Below are 17,088 nucleotides of genomic sequence, written 5' to 3' on the forward strand. Positions count from 1 at the left end.
GCTAGCTCTACGTTTTATTCATCTCTGATTCTTTCATCGACTAATTAATAAGTTTTGTATATACTCAAGATCAGTTATGTATTCGTTCATTAATCCTTGAATCAGATGTAATAGCTACATTGTTCTAGACTAATAGTGTTTATATTCAATATTACATATCTGATGTATCGATCGATCGTTTTATTGAAGTTCAATTTTTTCATCTTTCTTCATCTTTTCTTTTTTTTGTGATAAATGGACAACTTAACTTGTGGTTGATTTCCGTAAAAGTACGTCTTCTACTTGCTTCAATAAGTCTTTAACGTGAATCTGTATGGAACACGCCCGGTTGGTTCTGTGCTTTTCTGCTGATCAACATGTAATAACTTTCAAATCAATTTGCTATGAGAGGAGGGGATTTTGTTTTTGTTTTTGTTTTTTTTTTTCTATTTAAGGAAAACCCTAGAAACTCGTTGTCGTTAATTAGAAACCTAATGGTGATCGAGCGTTTCATTTTCTTCTAATAATACGTACCCTAACGGTCACCGATTAGATTATAAGCTGACTATAAAGAGAAAAATGTTGTACTAATTTTATAAAAGAGAAAACTGATTGAACAAGCATGCATATAGCGATGGATTAAAATCTACTGAACTGTACGTGTAGCCTCAGACCTGCAAATTTATTAGAGGCGGTGTGATCACCCCGCTAGGCTCCTTGATCGGAGAGAGATCAGATTGCGACTCACCGGTTTCACGAATTGCGAGATCGGAGTCCTTGACCGGTGATAGCACGAGCGAAAAGGCGCCGTCCTCCCCAGGTACACGGAGATCGTAGTCGTCGTCTTTGTCGGCAATGAAGGAATTGGCCGGAGTTTGTAGGTAAGAGAGAGAGAGAGAGAGAGAGAGAGAGAGAGAGAGAGAGAGGGAAGAAAAAAAATCAGATCGGCCACAGGAGAGATGAGAGAGTGGCAGTGGTCGTGATTTGGTAATTAAGTTAAGGATGAAACAGTCTTTTTAATGAAAATAATTGGAATGGGCTATTTAATTTTTTTTTCACTGGAATAGATTTATTTTTATTATTTTGACTAAACGGGCATTTTCTTTTTTCTTTTTTGGTTTGAAGAAGAAAAGGTGGAAGTGAAAACCACCACTGCTCTCAATATATTTACATAAAAAAGTGAGTGTAACTTCCTCTTTGCTCTCATATTTCTCACGGCCACATATTATTCAAGGCCCCATATATCTGAGGCATCCATTCACAGCCACCACTGGTTCAACCATCAGCTCTGTGCGCCACAATATTTCAAGTGTACGCATTTCTGATGCCAAAGATAAAATGTGGATAGAAAGATATGAGTTGGAGATGCATGAGATCCTTTGAAGCTTTCTCATTGGTTTATTCAAACCCTCACAACCCCACCAATATTACTTCCTTCCTTCTCGACCGCCCATAGCTTCAATATTATAAACACACACCTCCCTTTAATCTCTACTCATTTCCAAGCTTCATTCAATTCCCAACACCTCAGAGCTAGAACAAGTTGGTCAATTTATCAGCTAAAGCTTGACAGTCATGTCCTCCATGCTTATGGCAGCCGCTGCTAGCTCCAGCACTCTTCTTAGACCAAACACCAACTCTCTTAGGGATGTTGTTCCTATGGGACCTGGGAAATACACCATGGTATGCATCTTCCTGCTTCCAACTCTGAATTATATATGTGTGTGATATGCTAGGTCTGTGTGTATTCAACTGGGCTAATGATTCTGTTTGGTGACATGAATAGGGGAATGAATTGTGGTATGGACCAGACAGAGTGAAGTACTTGGGACCCTTTTCTGCTCAGACTCCTTCATACCTGACCGGAGAATTCCCCGGCGACTACGGATGGGACACTGCAGGGTTGTCAGCTGACCCAGAAGCCTTTGCTAAGAACAGGGCTCTTGAGGTACTTCATCATCCACTTTTTTTTTCTTTTTTTCCTTAAGTCGTTCATCATCCACTCTTATCTCTTCGTCTCATGATCAAAGGATGATTTTACATAATTTTGTCATATCAACTCTAGGTTATCCACGGGCGATGGGCAATGCTTGGAGCATTCGGGTGCATCACCCCAGAAGTACTTGAGAAATGGGTGAGAGTGGACTTCAAAGAACCAGTCTGGTTCAAAGCCGGAGCTCAAATCTTTTCAGAGGGTGGTCTTGACTATTTGGGCAACCCCAACCTTGTTCATGCTCAGAGCATCCTAGCAGTTCTTGGCTCCCAAGTCCTTCTCATGGGACTTGTTGAGGGATTCAGAATCAACGGCCTCGACGGAGTAGGGGAGGGCAATGATCTGTACCCCGGCGGCCAGTACTTTGACCCACTTGGCCTTGCTGATGACCCTGTCACATTTGCTGAGCTCAAGGTGAAGGAGATCAAGAATGGAAGACTAGCCATGTTCTCCATGTTTGGTTTCTTTGTCCAAGCCATTGTCACTGGCAAAGGTCCCCTAGAGAACCTCTTGGACCATCTTGACAACCCTGTAGCCAACAACGCTTGGGTCTACGCCACCAAGTTTGTGCCTGGATCGTAAATAGAGCTTGAGGGTGGTGTCTAGTCTTGTGCCTGTGAATGTAATCGAATGAAGTGCTCTATGTGAATGTACTTATTAACAAGTTGCCTTAACGGATTTTTTTTCCACCCTACATCAATACATTCCGATCAACATAATGGTCAAGAACCTGCATGGAAATTTTCAATGAATTCAATCACAAAAGTAGATTTTATGATTAGAAACTGGCCAGAGAACCACACTGGGGCCAAGTCCTATAAACAACACATAAACGAACCTACATTCATTTAGGTACAGTTTTTAACATAGAACCAATCAGGCAGAAACTAGTTATGCTGCAAGATATATTAGACGATTCAGACATATCAAATAACTCTAATAGTCGTACATGTATCCGGTGGAATGGAGCAAAAACATACTCCATCAAGGGGAAACATGAACATTTTCCTTCCACATCAGTAACAAGATCTACATGACAGCAAACTACAACAATGACAACAGAATATACACAAGCGACCTAAACTATTGAAAGAAGAGATATGCGGCTGAAATCACTAATTTCCTAATTGGCTATGCACATGCTTCTCAATGTTTCCACCAAGTCCCAAAATTTGGTACATATACAAATTTTTCTCTCCCTAAACTACCCCACACCATGATTCACCAATATCTACTACCATATGTATAAACAGAGCAGCTCTTGAACAAGGAGAAGTAGAGAGTAATGAGAGTTACTTTCGCCAGTCATCCACTTAGTATATCCCTCTTGGTCCATTATGATCATCAAATTCAAGATTCTAGATGATCTTGCACTTGTCATTCCCCAACCATTGTCTTCGCCTTTTTCCTCTTCTGAGAGCCCATGATAATGAACAGGGAGAGTAACGGGGGAAGTGAGTGATTTATTTTCTCCAGTCATCCTCTTAGTATCTCCTCTTGGTCCATAGCAAAATGATGATAGTCTAAATCTAGATAACCCACCATTTTCTTCGTTTCTTTTCGTCATCTGAATGCCCATGTCTATGGAGCCTGAGCCTTGTCTTTGTCTCTCGTAATCTTGCCTTGTACTCTTTCTTCCATGACTCGAACTGGTGTTTAAGTTTCTTTAGTTCTTCATCAGTATTGCCAGTTTTTACCTCAATCAGAGCTTTCACTTCATCATCAAAAGTTTGTCTCCGTTGATCGAATTCCTTCACCAAATTTCCAACAGCACTCAAAGAGCCATTTGTCTCACGCGCTACCCCATTGATAGGTGTGCTTGCACCAGGAGTCCGAGATCCCATTGACAGGGCATCTTCCGAATCATATCGAGGTGAAGACGCATCTACTCTTCCAGGTTGACCAGCTGTATTGTTAGCAGTAAGACTCTTTCTGGCTGCAGCAAGACTCACCTGCAAATAATTAAGAGAAAAAATTTGAGTCATAAAAGGTAGTCCTTTCGGTGTCAATAAATAACATTTTGACAGTTTCTGATGGTGTTCTGATCCTATTCTGCCTTAATACAGATTTGTAGTTCTGGAATTTCAGGGAGACTATAAACATTAACAAAAAGTTCAAGTTCACTAGGATAACTGAAATACTAGGTCTTGATATCTGGGGAGCATAGAAGGCAAAGTTCAAGGTTCACCAGATTCTTTCCAAAGAAACCCACCACCAGTTTCACATAAGAATGTCTCTAAGACTTTCACATAAGAATGTCTCTAAGACAAAAATATACAGAATGTGAAATATATGCAAGTCTGCCTCTAAGAATGTCTAAATGTTGAGCCCAAAATTTCAGGCCTAAGGTGTGGGCAAAACAATTCATCAAGCTGAACTTAATAACATTACCGGCAGTTTGTTTCTCTTCTAAGCAAACATAAACCTTCACTTAGCATTTAGGTTTTGATCTATTAAGAATGCAATGGGCAGCTTATCAACATCATTGTTGTTTCGAGGACTGCAGCTATGGCAGTCATCGTTCTGATCAGGCCAAAGCAAGACTTGATAGTTTAACAGAATGATTTGATGAATTGCAACAACCATACAAGTTGGACCATTTTCCCCAATCTCGGTTTATATGAAGGTTCCTTTTAAGCAAGTAAAAGGCTGTTTTTGCATAGTTTCCAAAGTTGACAACAACCTAGAACAAGAAAACTCACTTGCAAAGACGACATCTGCTTTTGCCAGACATCTTGCATTGATTTCATCCTTGCCTCGTATTCTGACCATCTTGTTTCAAACTGTTGTAGTTGCTCCTGCAAATCAGCATTTTCCTCTTCCTTACGCTCCAGAGTTGCCTCAGCCTGAAGCACTCGCCTTTGTAACTCTGCCAACTCTGAATACGGGTCCTGCTCAAAACAAATAATCCTCTTGAGTAATTAGAGCTTCAGATCTTAAAGAAAATAGCAATGTGGGCTTTCAACTTACAAATGTAGTTGAAGGCAAAGTCAACCAGGATCGATGAGTATTCAAAGCAATTACACAATTCCAAGTCTTAACATATCTCCGTATAAAAAGAAAATATACTAAATAAAGCAGAAGGCATGTATATATAGGCAGTATGTAGTTTAGAGCCTTAGTCAAAGTTATAAGCTGGAATCTTGAATTTCATAATCAAGGATTGGCAATGTTTCTCAAAGACTTCTCAAAACCACTGAAGTCTCGTTCCCTTCAAATTGACTACTCAACATCAAAGCCAGTGGACGTGCTTTGCTTCTACTGGATATATTTATATTGTTCTATGTGGATTTGGAAAAGTAAAACTATACCTACTGGATAGGTTATTACCGTTTAGATTAAAGTTAAAAGGGATCAACCAAGGATTGGGTAATACAACCAAAAATTATAATAATATTATTTAATACTGTGTAATTTCTGCCTGCATTTAGCATTAATCTTTCCAAAGAAAGCTCTACATTTCAAAATACATAAGCACAAGAAAACAAAAACAAACAAAAAAATTGACAGGGTAAAAAAGAAATTGAGAACGACTAGCGCATGGAAAGGTCCTATACAATAGGATTCTTGAAACTAATTGTTTTTTCTATCAAATGATAACTAGTCAAATTTCTGTCTGATTAAAGGCAAAAAATTATGACATGAAGTGGTTGAAACAATAACTTAAAAGAGAGGAACCCAAACCTGAACCAAAGAAACCAATAAAAATAGGGGGAAAAATCGAGTGTTTCATTCAATTGCAGAACAAATTGTAACATATTTTCGCAAGGAGGTAAGGGATCTCTCAGAAGTACCTTCACTTCAGATATCTTCCTACTGGACTTTCGTCTAGTTTTAGGAGTATCAGCTTTCCTTTCAGCATTTTCACCAGGAACATCTGCACCATAAAAGTAAATTCAAATGAAAATTGAACAGTAGCCAAAGAGTCTGTTCCTTAATGCAAGTTGCAGCCTCGAATTCAAGAGTGTAGTCCAACAACAAATTCATGTTCCGAATTGCAAGAATTATCCTATCAAACATGCTAGTATAATAGTGATAATAGCTCAAAGAATCTCAACCAAATTAAACTAGAAGAATAAGTATGCATTACTTGATCGTAATTTTGTGGTTCCTTGCTTAATTTGATTGAAATGACGGCGAGCCCAGTAACCACGGAAATACTTTTGAACACCAATTATTCCTCGGAGAACTTTATTTCTCTTATCCTCCAATGGAGCAATCTGTGAACACTCAACAGCATTATGGAAAGCAGCAGAAATAAACTTGAATCAACCACAAAAATACATGTTACTCAAATGCTCAATAAAATAGGAATTCATGAGCATATAGCCAGCCAGAGAATCCATTACGTTAAGCTAAAAGGAAAAGAAACCAGGATAAATGCTTACCTGCCCTGTTCGAAGATACACTTTCGTGTAGCCTATTTGATACATTTCAGGGAGGAAACTGAACTGTTGTAGAACGGCGATGGATAGACTTAATGGGTCCTTAGCAACAGTGGCCTCTGAAAGCAGGAATCCATACCTAAAATATGGCACATAAGAAAAGATAGCTCAGCAGTCTAGAAAATAAGTAAAAACGAAAAGGGTAACCCAGCATTTTATTTATACCAACCTTCCTGCAAAATCTTGATGTGTCATTCTAGTGGGGTATCCGGATCGTGATATCCTAACAACCTCTGAAACTCCGAAACATCTGAGCTGTTGTAAAACAAGTTCTGCTTCATACACGCCGGGAAGCTGCTTACTATTTGGCTTTATGCAGAGAACAAAGTGAGGTCTACTATCCTCCAACTGGTGCATTAGTTTGAATAATTGGCCCTACAAACATTAATGAACAGCATGATATATTTTAAGCGTTGAAGAACAGTAAAAGTTGACTCAGCACACTACTACATATTTTACAATATACTGCAACTTTCTTAGCACACAAAATAATCCAAACTTGACTGGTGCATTAGTAATTGGCCCTACATTTATTCATGAGCATGATATATTTTAAGCATTGAAGAACAGTAAAAGTTTTGTCTCAGCACACTACTACATATTTTACAATATACTGTAACTTTCTTAGCACACAAACTAATCCAAAAATCATCTCCTAAAGTTGCATATTACTGACATGAAATTCATAACTTTGACTTCTGATATAAACATGGAAAAGCTTCACACTTCCACCAGAAAATTTGCAAAGCATAAGTACCTTGAACTTCATACCAACACTTGGTTTTGGAGAGTCCAATGCATTCATCTGGCAAGACGTAGCAGCTGATTTCTGGATTTGGTCAAGCACTTTGGAGGTAAACAATTGCAGAAGCTGACTGCTGCATGATGACAAGAACTGGACGGTAACAGAGGACAAAGAATCTCTGCTCTTTTCCAAGAAGCCACATGTGTCATATAGGACCTGATATAAAATCCATGTAAGTGAAACTATGTAGGCTTTATGACAATCATTCTCACTTTTATGGCTAAAAAGGTCCTCAACCATGCATGAATCAGTAACAATGAGTGTTTCTTCTAGCCCTCATGCTATCCTATTCCAATGTAGGATGAAGACTGAAGGAAACTAAGAGAAGAAAAATCAGAACCAATGGTCTCAAAGATGTTCTCAAGGTGCCATTGAGAGAAGTCTAGCGGGAGATAACCTAGAGCAGTCGTTTTTCAGGTATGTAATATTCCCAAAAGGGCACAAGGTACTTTGAACCAAGACACCATGCCTCTTGAAAGAAAGGACCAAGGCCATGCGGCCCATTCCCCAATACCAAACGACACACTTACACCAAAAACATGTAAAAGCAAAAAGAAAGGCCAGGGAGGCAACCCTAAGAAAATTCCCCATGCCATTTTAGCTCTATGAACTCCAAACAAAAAAACTAATTATATTTATCTCCACCAGCACCTTGATCAGGTAAGCCCAACTGCCTGCTCAGGTACTCATCAGCATGAAACCCTCTTTTGCATTCTTTTTTTAATTAAGATTGCATGCATGTACTTTGGAAAACCAAAGATTTAAATTTGAATTAGCATGCTTCAGTACAAATAATTTCGACAATTTGAAATATGAATCTACTACATATTGTAGTCATGGTAATTTTTTTATTTTTTCTTTTCAGTTCAGTGGTTGTTTTTGTTTACTTCTCCAGAGTCACTTAAACTTTTTCTTTTTTTTTTGAAAGGCTTTAAACTATCTATGTGCGTCCATTCCTACATGTGGAAGTTTGTCAATGTGTTCAAGCAAAGCTAACCTCTCCAGCATGATGATGAATACTGAAAAATCCACGTCTTTCTGCTTTAAAGCAAGAGTTCCCTTTCAACTGCTGCTTAAACTTATCGGCAAGGGTCAAATCAGTTGCCTCTGGGAAGCTTGATTCCTCTTCCAACAATGATAGTAGCCCTAAAGGTTTCTGTGAAAACAGAGAATCAAGTGTTTTTAACAGTCAAACCAAAGAGTTTGGTCATTGAACAAGAAACATATAATAATGAGAGTAATACTACAAAACTCAGGACAATTGTTTTATTGCTACTCTGAAATATTTTTTCGCCAAGTATAACAAAGGAAACCATAATTAATGATAGCTCTGATTATTACAAATTATACAAGAGAAAAGTTAAAAAGCAAAAGAAACTACATTATAGAAGCATCTAACTAACTCCCTATGAAAGTTAGTAGGACAACGAAGTACAAGGCTTAAATCATTTAAATACCTTCTCGAAGAGATCCAAGCACTCTTGGTTGTCTTCAAAATCTACTTTAGTCCAATCAACCCCATCCAATTCACATTCCTGAAAATAAAAGGAACAAATATGACATTGCAATCCATACTTTTGGTCCCAGCAAATAGCCTCATAAGATAATTCTACTAAGAGATGCCCATTTGCTGTAAATTACAGAATCAATACAGCAAGCAATCCCCAATCTATTCCCATCTGAGATGCTCACCTCCTGTTCAAGCTTTAATAAATGGCGATTGAAATGTTGTTGCAGCCTCTCATTTGCATAATTAGTACACATCTGTTCAAAGCTGTTCTTCTGAAAAGTGAGGAATTAAGATCCGTAAATACAGAACACATTCAAAAATAACAAGAAAAATCAAATTAATTTTTTTATAACTTTATACCTGTAGTGACTCAAACCCGTATATATCAAGTATATTGATGGATCTCCCAGTACAGCATCTTCCCACTTGAAGAGACTTGTTAATGTATTCTACAAGCCAGTCAAACAAGCTCACATAGATAAAACTTGCTAACGCATCCCTTGCACCAGTGGCCTGAAAAGTAAAGAATAAATAAGCTCCTTATTATACAGAAATGGTGCTTTTAGAAGCTGTCAGGGATGGAAGACAAATTGTTCAGTACTCAACTAACCTGCTGCAAAGTCAATCTGTAATCAACACAATCCTCGACAGCATTGTCATGGGTGGATAAAGCAAGCATCAACTCCTGGGTGCTACATCCCATTAGCCTGGAAGCAGTGATTATAGCTGCAGAGATGAAAAATCAAAGAGAAGTTATGTATATGAAAACATCTAGTAGTTACCTAATCAGTTACCTAATCAGTTCCCTTGGTAATATATATTGGACGTCACAGCAGAGGTTGTATCCCAGAATGAAAATCAGACACTAGGGAAAGCACTACTAACAGTGTGAAAACATAATTTAAGCCTCTCTATTGATACTGAAGTTTAGATGTAATCCTCAGAAATCCCATTACTTGTGACAAAAAAGAAAGGCCCCATTATTTGTAAGCTTCTCTTTCTGGATTACTTTTTCGAATTGGGCTATTTGCTCTATGGAGTCAAAAAGCCCAAAGCTTAAGATTGCTATAGGCGCATTAAACCCATAGACTCCATAACTATGTACCCATCATTCTATCACTGCTCAATCAAAATGTAGATTTTGGGCCTAAAACTGCCTATCCTAGCATTTCTTATAACCCAACAGAAAACCTTGCATTTCTAGTTATACTATCACCAGAAAATCCAAAGCAAGCAAGGCAACCGCATCAGAACCAGCATCATGAAAGATATCCCATAAAATGATTGCGAGGCTAATTATATCTTACCTTCATCAGCCAACACTTCCACATGATCTTCATCGTCCATTACTTGAAATGATATGTTTCCGAGCCATAACACAGCAGCCAGCAGAGAAAACACCTCTTCTTGATCTTCTATACTAATTCGAAGAGAAGCAAATGCATCCTATGGGGATGGGAAAAACAAGAAAACAAAGGGGTAAGTCACACTTCAGTTGTAAAAACAAATAAAAGAAAACGAGATATTGACTCTGCATAAACGGTGATTGTGACATTCTCTTTTTTCTTGGCACTGATAGCAACTGCCTATAATTACCATGAGCATATGAAACTTCTGAGCATCATCTACACCATCAATTGCTAAGCAACCACTTTGACTAAGATACTTGTAATCCCCAGCCATTTTCAGATTCAGCCTCTCTGCAACCAAAAGCATCATGTTATTAGTATCTTTACAAATTGACATGCATGGACGATGTTGATAGTAGAATAGACACCACTGTTGGAGGATCTGATATATAGATATGGTGTTTGTTTGTCATAAAACTATATGAACCCAAATAAACTTGGATATGAAACAGAAAAAAGGTCATAGAAGATGATTGCTAAATCACCACATGCAGCAAGTTGCAAGAAACAATTACAAAGACTAGAAAAAGTCACCTTGAGGCTACTACTAATACCCAACTACTTAACCCTGGGAACAAATTTACATCCCAAAATCAAGGCTTGTTGGTTTTTGTCCAGCTGTTTTGATTCATCAAACATACATGGCACTCTAACTTCTCATAGTACTACCATAGAGCAAGTGTTCTTTTCATGCTTACATGAGGAGGACTAAATAGAGGACGAAATATAAGATTCATGCTTCCCAACCCCACCTCATAAGCTAAGGCTGAGATAGTTTTTCTTTACCCAGAAATAATACATATTAATAATTTGACATATTTCATTAAGAAATAATATATATATATACATATATATATATATGTATATATTAACACTAAGAGACCATATTTCTTAGTCATGGTCAACAATGTAAATGTACAGAATAAGCAAAAATAAAAATAGCCCACAACTGTTTAATAACCTGTTCCACTTAACTATCCAGTATCCAACACCGATCAGGGTTGTGGTGTTTCTGGGTTTCATAAATAGAACAAAGTTGAAGGGATTGGTCAGAAAATAGTTACGGACGCAGTATTTTGCCACAGATGCTGAGATAGGCAAACTAAGTAGGGGAATTATTATATAACATCCAAAACTACTTAGATGGTAGAACACAATAATTAAAAAAAGCAACCCTACCTTTAAGCATTGATGGAGCACCAGCACAAAGTTGATAAAAGATGTGGTACGACCTCTCACCATTTTCTAGTCGAGCCACTCTTGACTGCAAACATGACACAATATAATATAAGAGAACGCACATTAAAACTATGAAACTACCAGCTTGAGTTAATACAGGGCAAATTAACTACCTTTTCTAGAAACACTGCCCAGAATGAAGATAGACCAATGGTGTCCACATGTACATGAGGTGGTGAAATAAAGTCAGTAGTGTTAATGAAATTATAATCAGGTAACAGCATACCAAACAGCAATGTATTCAAACTAAAAAGCTTACAGGTTTGGATTTCAGCACCACATATTTTTCCCACTGAGCTAAAATGAATTTCAAGCAACTTCCCCTGCAGTGAATTGGAAATAATGTAACCCAAACTGCATTCCTTCAGATCATATATATAAAATAGGGAGAAAGAGGATGGCTATTATCAATAAATTAACAACCAAGTTCCGATTGTAATTCTAAAAGCACAATAAATTTATGACTCAGTTCCGCAACAACAAAAGATATACATGAACTTACAAATCGGCTAGCGTTATCATTTCTGGATGTTTTTGCATTTCCAAATGCTTCCAGTATACAGTTGGCCTGAAGGATTGAATGTTCCATGCCACAACTCCCACCACCAAGAGCAGCCAAGTATTGCATTGCAATTTTTGCTGTCTCAGTTTTCCCAGCTCCAGTTTCCCCACTGCAAGAGAAAAAACTTATATGACTCTATATTGCAAACTAATATCTGATTTAAAAATCAGATTTCAACATGTTCTAGTATAGGATAACACAACACACGCGAATGGAAATTAATATCCATAAGAATCTCCAAGTACACTGAAAACTAAATCGAATAGAGCCTAACCTTATGATTATGGACTGATTTACATCATCTGCAAAATAAAATTTATAGCAAGGAAAGGACAAAAAAAAATGTTAGACACAGGGTAAAGGATGCCACAAGATAACGTAACTACTAAACACAAAACAGGTACATAAAATTGATGTTATGCACCTCTCATCATCTCATTATAAGCAGCATCTGCTACTGCGTAAACATGAGGTTTGTCTACTAGTTTCTTCCTATAGGCTGTGACAAAATCATCTCCACAATTTTGGACATCTTTGAAAGGATTCATTGCAATCAAAACTGGCCCTGCTTTGCTCTACATAAAGAAAAGCAAAAACCGTAAGGAGAGTAGAAGGATACATGAAGATGATGGGGAAGTATGAGCAACAGGAAAAACTTACATAAATCAAGTCCTGAGAATATCTAGACTGAAGATTGCAAAGAACCGAAGGGTCATTTAAAAAGCTTAGCTGTACAAGATCATCCACACCTTCCAGAACATCTGGGTTTGCTGGTAGGAGCTCAGCTCTGGGCACTTTGATTACCTGAAACACAACAAGGGCATACAAACCCACGGACTTAAGTTTCTACAGTTGTACAACAAGCTTATATTAGTGCACAACAATTTAAACGAGGTAGAGGTAACTTACATTTCCATCAGAGACCGACACAAATGCCACATCCCCGGACGTTGATTGAATTGTTCCACACTCCCATAGTCCAGTAGGAAGCCGACACCAAACCTTAAGTTTCTGAGACAAAACATCAATTCAGATTTTCACAAACAAAATCCCTAGACTTTGACAAAATACATGCACAATTTAAAACAATGACAAATTCAATGCAGATTTCAGATCTAAATCACCAAATGAGCATCCATTAACAGAAAACATGGTGCGGTATGCCCATCACCAAACATCCATTAACAGAAAAACTTCCACTCTTTATTTACTCCAACACCCAAAACTCTAATGTAAAGTTTTGTTTTTAACTAATGTTCTTTAGATCATCATACTCCAAACAACACTGTAAAAATTTACACTAGCGAAAACCCGAAAACTAACAAAGATCAGTAACTAAGCTCTATAAAATTACCTTCTTAATGAAATAACCAACGTTATCATCACAATCGGACTTAGCCACCTTCTGCCGGCTCGGAAGCTCCTCCTCCTCCTCCGACGCAATGTACGGCGAGTCCACGTCCTTCTCCGTCCTCTTGACCCCAAAATTACACCTCTTGCCCCCCACCGAATCCCTCTCCTTCCTCTTGTTCACACTAGGGCTGGGGGCCCACTCCGGCGACTTGTCCAGCTTCTCCACGCTGAAATCATTCGGCAAGGAGCGCCGCGCCGACGGCAGCCGGGCCTTGGAAGTCGGCCGGGAAGGCAATGCCGGCGGCACCTCCTTAGGCTTCTCGGCCTCGTCTCTCCGCCGCAGCGAATCCAGCATTTCCTCCAAGGAGCTCCTCGCCACCATCGACGGCGACGCCGATACCATCATCTTCGCCGATACCAAGCCTCAATTTCTCAATTTCTCGAAATCCGAGCCGATTCTAACCCCGCATTACGGAACCAAAAACCCTAGGAATCAAAAAGCACTCAAATCCGCCTCACGAATCCTTCAAAAATCCGGCATGCAGAGAACAAAAACCCCTGAATTTCAAATCCACCGAAGCTCAATCTCCGATTCTGCGCTAAAGAAATGCGTTAATTTCTTTCTTGGCAGAAATCAAGAAGAAGCTAAGTGGGAAAAGCTGGGTTGGCGAAATCGAGGGGTTTACGTTTTGGAAAAAGCGCAAGTTACGAAGAAGAAAGAAGGAAGAACAAGGGAGGGAGGAGGTTAAGTTTGTTAGAGAAAAACAGCCTCGCAAGAAAGAGAAGTTTCTTTCTTCTTCTTCTTCTCTGTAATTCGGTTTCTCTCAGAAAACATAGAACAAAAATTTGGAGCCTATGTTTTGGGGTGGAGGATCAAACGTGTATATACTTTATTTTATTTCTTTCTTCTTTTTTGACTAATAATTATTGGATACTAAATTAATTATTTCATATAAGTTTTATGTTGTTGCTTTAAAGGATCGTTTTGTTTTTTGAGAATCTTTGATTTTTTCAGTAATTATTTGAAGTCTAGCTGGAGTTCAAAAATAGCTACCTAACAGAGAGAGCCGTTTGGGTGCGGATAAGGATAAAATAATGGAATAATTTTAACGAGATTTTTTCAAACTATAAAGGAAAATGTGACGTAGCAAGTCTTGGACATAATGTGGCGATTTATGGAGCTTTTTTGGATTAGGACGGGTGTGTTCTGGAATTTACAATAATAGCATTCTATTTTTAACCCAAGGTTTAGGTGTCTGTCCATACTCGATTGAACAGTTATTAAAAAAATAAAAGTGTATTGGACATGAAACTTTACCGCGGTGAGGACGTATATATGACGTTATGTACATGCAATAGAATGTTGTAAATACATGTAATAGTGACATTATTAGTTCGTCATGAACTCTTTTACATAGAATACACGCTTTCGATGATTACGTTTTGTAACATAAATAAGAAATGTATAGCTCAGTACACTTGAGTCTCACAACTAATAGCACTCATGGCATGTTGTATAAACCTGGAATGGAATTGAGAGTGGCTGAATTGATCCTGGGATGGATGAATTCCGACGTTTACTAACATGTCAAAATATTGGATTGGGTGTAGGTGGTCTCACTTTCTTATGAACCCCCTAATCTGATATCCAATGGGGGAGATAGGTATCATAATCAAGTTTATGGATCAACTTTTTCTCTTCAAAATATCCTCACATGATTATAATATTTCTTAATTACTCAACCCTAAAAAATTGCATTCTAGCTTCCTCTCTTGTAGATGTATTTTAGTAATCAAATTAGTTTCAATTTTGATTTCATACGGTAAGTAAACAACATCAAGTGTAATTAGTTTCATTCTTGTTTTAATTCATTATGGTAAGTAAACAGTATAATTGAATGAAATATTCTCATACAAATTCTTATTGATACCGATTCATGATAATTTTCATTCTAAGTAAGTAAAACGTGCCCTTATTATTTTCTCTTGTTATATAGTTCATAAATACATGAAAACTCTCACACGCATATGTATTTTATAAGTAACATCCTAATTATATTTCTTTCAATAAAAATATATTATTTATTGAAAACCAAAAAAGTAAATTCATTAAGCTCGTGACTCACTGAGATCTACCTCGTATCAATTTTCATATTTATGGTAGACCTAACATGGAAACAAACACCCGTCACTCCAGCAGATGATGTAGTGACTAGTGAGGTATAAATACAAGGGAGTGAAATTTGCACTCTTTGTTTTACAATTCACGCTCCCTTTTTTCTTCTTTTAATTAAAATTTTTACAAAAAGATAAAACACATGTGAGTAAATACAATATTAAATTTACTATAAGAGGAAAAGAATGTAGATTGTAAAAACAGGAGTGCAAATTTCAATCTCCTAAATATATAGCTTCATAATCATATTAATGTAAAAAGGCTTCATAATCATATTAATGTAAAAAGGAGGTATAAATCATATTAATGTAAAAAGGAGGTATAAATAGCTTTTAATTTACAGATTCCATGTTAATTAGCTTTTACACCAAGTATAGCAAGTAAATATAAGAGATTCATTTTCCTATTTAGGTGAAGTGGATGATCCATCTGACTAGACCAAACTTTCACAAGAAGAAATGTAAAAAGCAATGTAAAAGAAAGATATCTTTTACAGCAACAAGATCGAAGTCCAATATCGATTATCGACCAAGTGATAATAACACGCATTACAACATTAGCCTAGAATGGCAAGTTCGAAAATAGCTTTGAGGATCGGGGTTATGTTAATAGAATTGGATTAGATGCTACAACCTGAAAATGACATGGAAAATATTTTCTGGTCCCTCGGCTAGTTTGATGAAACTGATGGAGCCATTTTGATTTTGAAATTAAATTATGAATGTGACTTGAAGCTGCGTCTATGCCCACTAAATTCAAAGTTTATATTCATCACTCAAAATTATTCACTCGATTTTAGTTCTCAACAAAATCTATGTACCATAAACTTTTGTATTGTACGTATATGAACATTTTCCAGGAAGGGTGATTAGGGTTTCCTAGTTGTACTCATTTCGTGAAGTAAAGAAAATTTTATATATAACGAATCTGAGTGGCATGCAGAAAGCTACCAATTCCAATCGAACCGGATTTGTGGGTGTACCCTCATTGACTTCAACAAATTACAAGATCCAACCATATATCCAAACATGTTATGCTCGGTGAAAGCTCAACTTGTTTTCCTCCTCAACTCTCTCTGCTTTTAGCTTAACGTTGTTCCTCCATCGACGAATCCAACTTTGCTTCCATTGCTATCTTGAGTTCAATAAAGGGTATGTTGATCTCATGAGTTAGATTTCATTTGTCTTATTTCATTCCTTTTGCCAATCTTGAAACTTTTCATTTGGGCACCAATAAACTCGATGGTCAGAACTAACCCGACGTTGCCACCTCCTTGAACGTACGTAGACCACACAATCCAAATCATACTAGATTGAATTCCAATTTCAACGAATGAACCAAGCCCGATCCGAAAACCAAAACCAGTCTCAGCCAAACACACATAATATCAAACGACCATTACTTGAAAAAAGTTCTAACGCCGATAAAAAAATAAAAGAAAACCGAATATAAGTGAGCGACTAAACATGCAATGGCAGAGCCAGAAGATTTTACTTAAGGGGGCCGAAGTTCGAAGCACTTAAATGCGTCGTAACAATACAAAAATTGATATCGTCAACTATATAAAGACATATATATAATTATTTATTCATAACATACTAAAAAAAATCATCAAAG

At 37.4% G+C, this 17,088-nt stretch overlaps 2 protein-coding genes across 2 annotated transcripts; one reads left to right on the forward strand and one right to left on the reverse strand.

Annotated features, from left to right (window-relative positions):
- Nucleotides 1-1,231: 1,231 nt before the first annotated feature.
- On the forward strand, nt 1,232-2,666 carry LOC101291702 (chlorophyll a-b binding protein 13, chloroplastic-like). The gene is made up of 3 exons (XM_004294441.1): nt 1,232-1,662; nt 1,766-1,927; nt 2,045-2,666. The coding sequence occupies exons 1-3, from the start codon at nt 1,555-1,557 to the stop codon at nt 2,552-2,554; spliced, it is 780 nt and encodes a 259-aa protein (XP_004294489.1). The 5' UTR covers nt 1,232-1,554; the 3' UTR covers nt 2,555-2,666.
- A 185-nt stretch (nt 2,667-2,851) lies between these two features.
- Nucleotides 2,852-14,135, reverse strand: LOC101291409 (myosin-J heavy chain-like). Its single transcript, XM_004294440.1, has 23 exons — nt 13,297-14,135; nt 12,852-12,953; nt 12,603-12,746; nt 12,367-12,517; nt 12,217-12,244; nt 11,883-12,051; nt 11,640-11,703; nt 11,494-11,507; nt 11,321-11,405; nt 10,329-10,432; nt 10,040-10,178; nt 9,343-9,458; nt 9,093-9,245; nt 8,915-9,004; nt 8,680-8,757; nt 8,220-8,378; nt 7,175-7,378; nt 6,587-6,792; nt 6,361-6,496; nt 6,063-6,192; nt 5,767-5,849; nt 4,675-4,863; nt 2,852-3,924 (listed from the first exon to the last, which is right to left on the reverse strand). The coding sequence occupies exons 1-23, from the start codon at nt 13,699-13,701 to the stop codon at nt 3,502-3,504; spliced, it is 3,372 nt and encodes a 1,123-aa protein (XP_004294488.1). The 5' UTR covers nt 13,702-14,135; the 3' UTR covers nt 2,852-3,501.
- Nucleotides 14,136-17,088: the final 2,953 nt, after the last annotated feature.

Source organism: Fragaria vesca, linkage group LG3 (genome assembly GCF_000184155.1).
Source record: "Fragaria vesca subsp. vesca linkage group LG3, FraVesHawaii_1.0, whole genome shotgun sequence".
Lineage (NCBI taxonomy): Eukaryota > Viridiplantae > Streptophyta > Magnoliopsida > Rosales > Rosaceae > Fragaria > Fragaria vesca.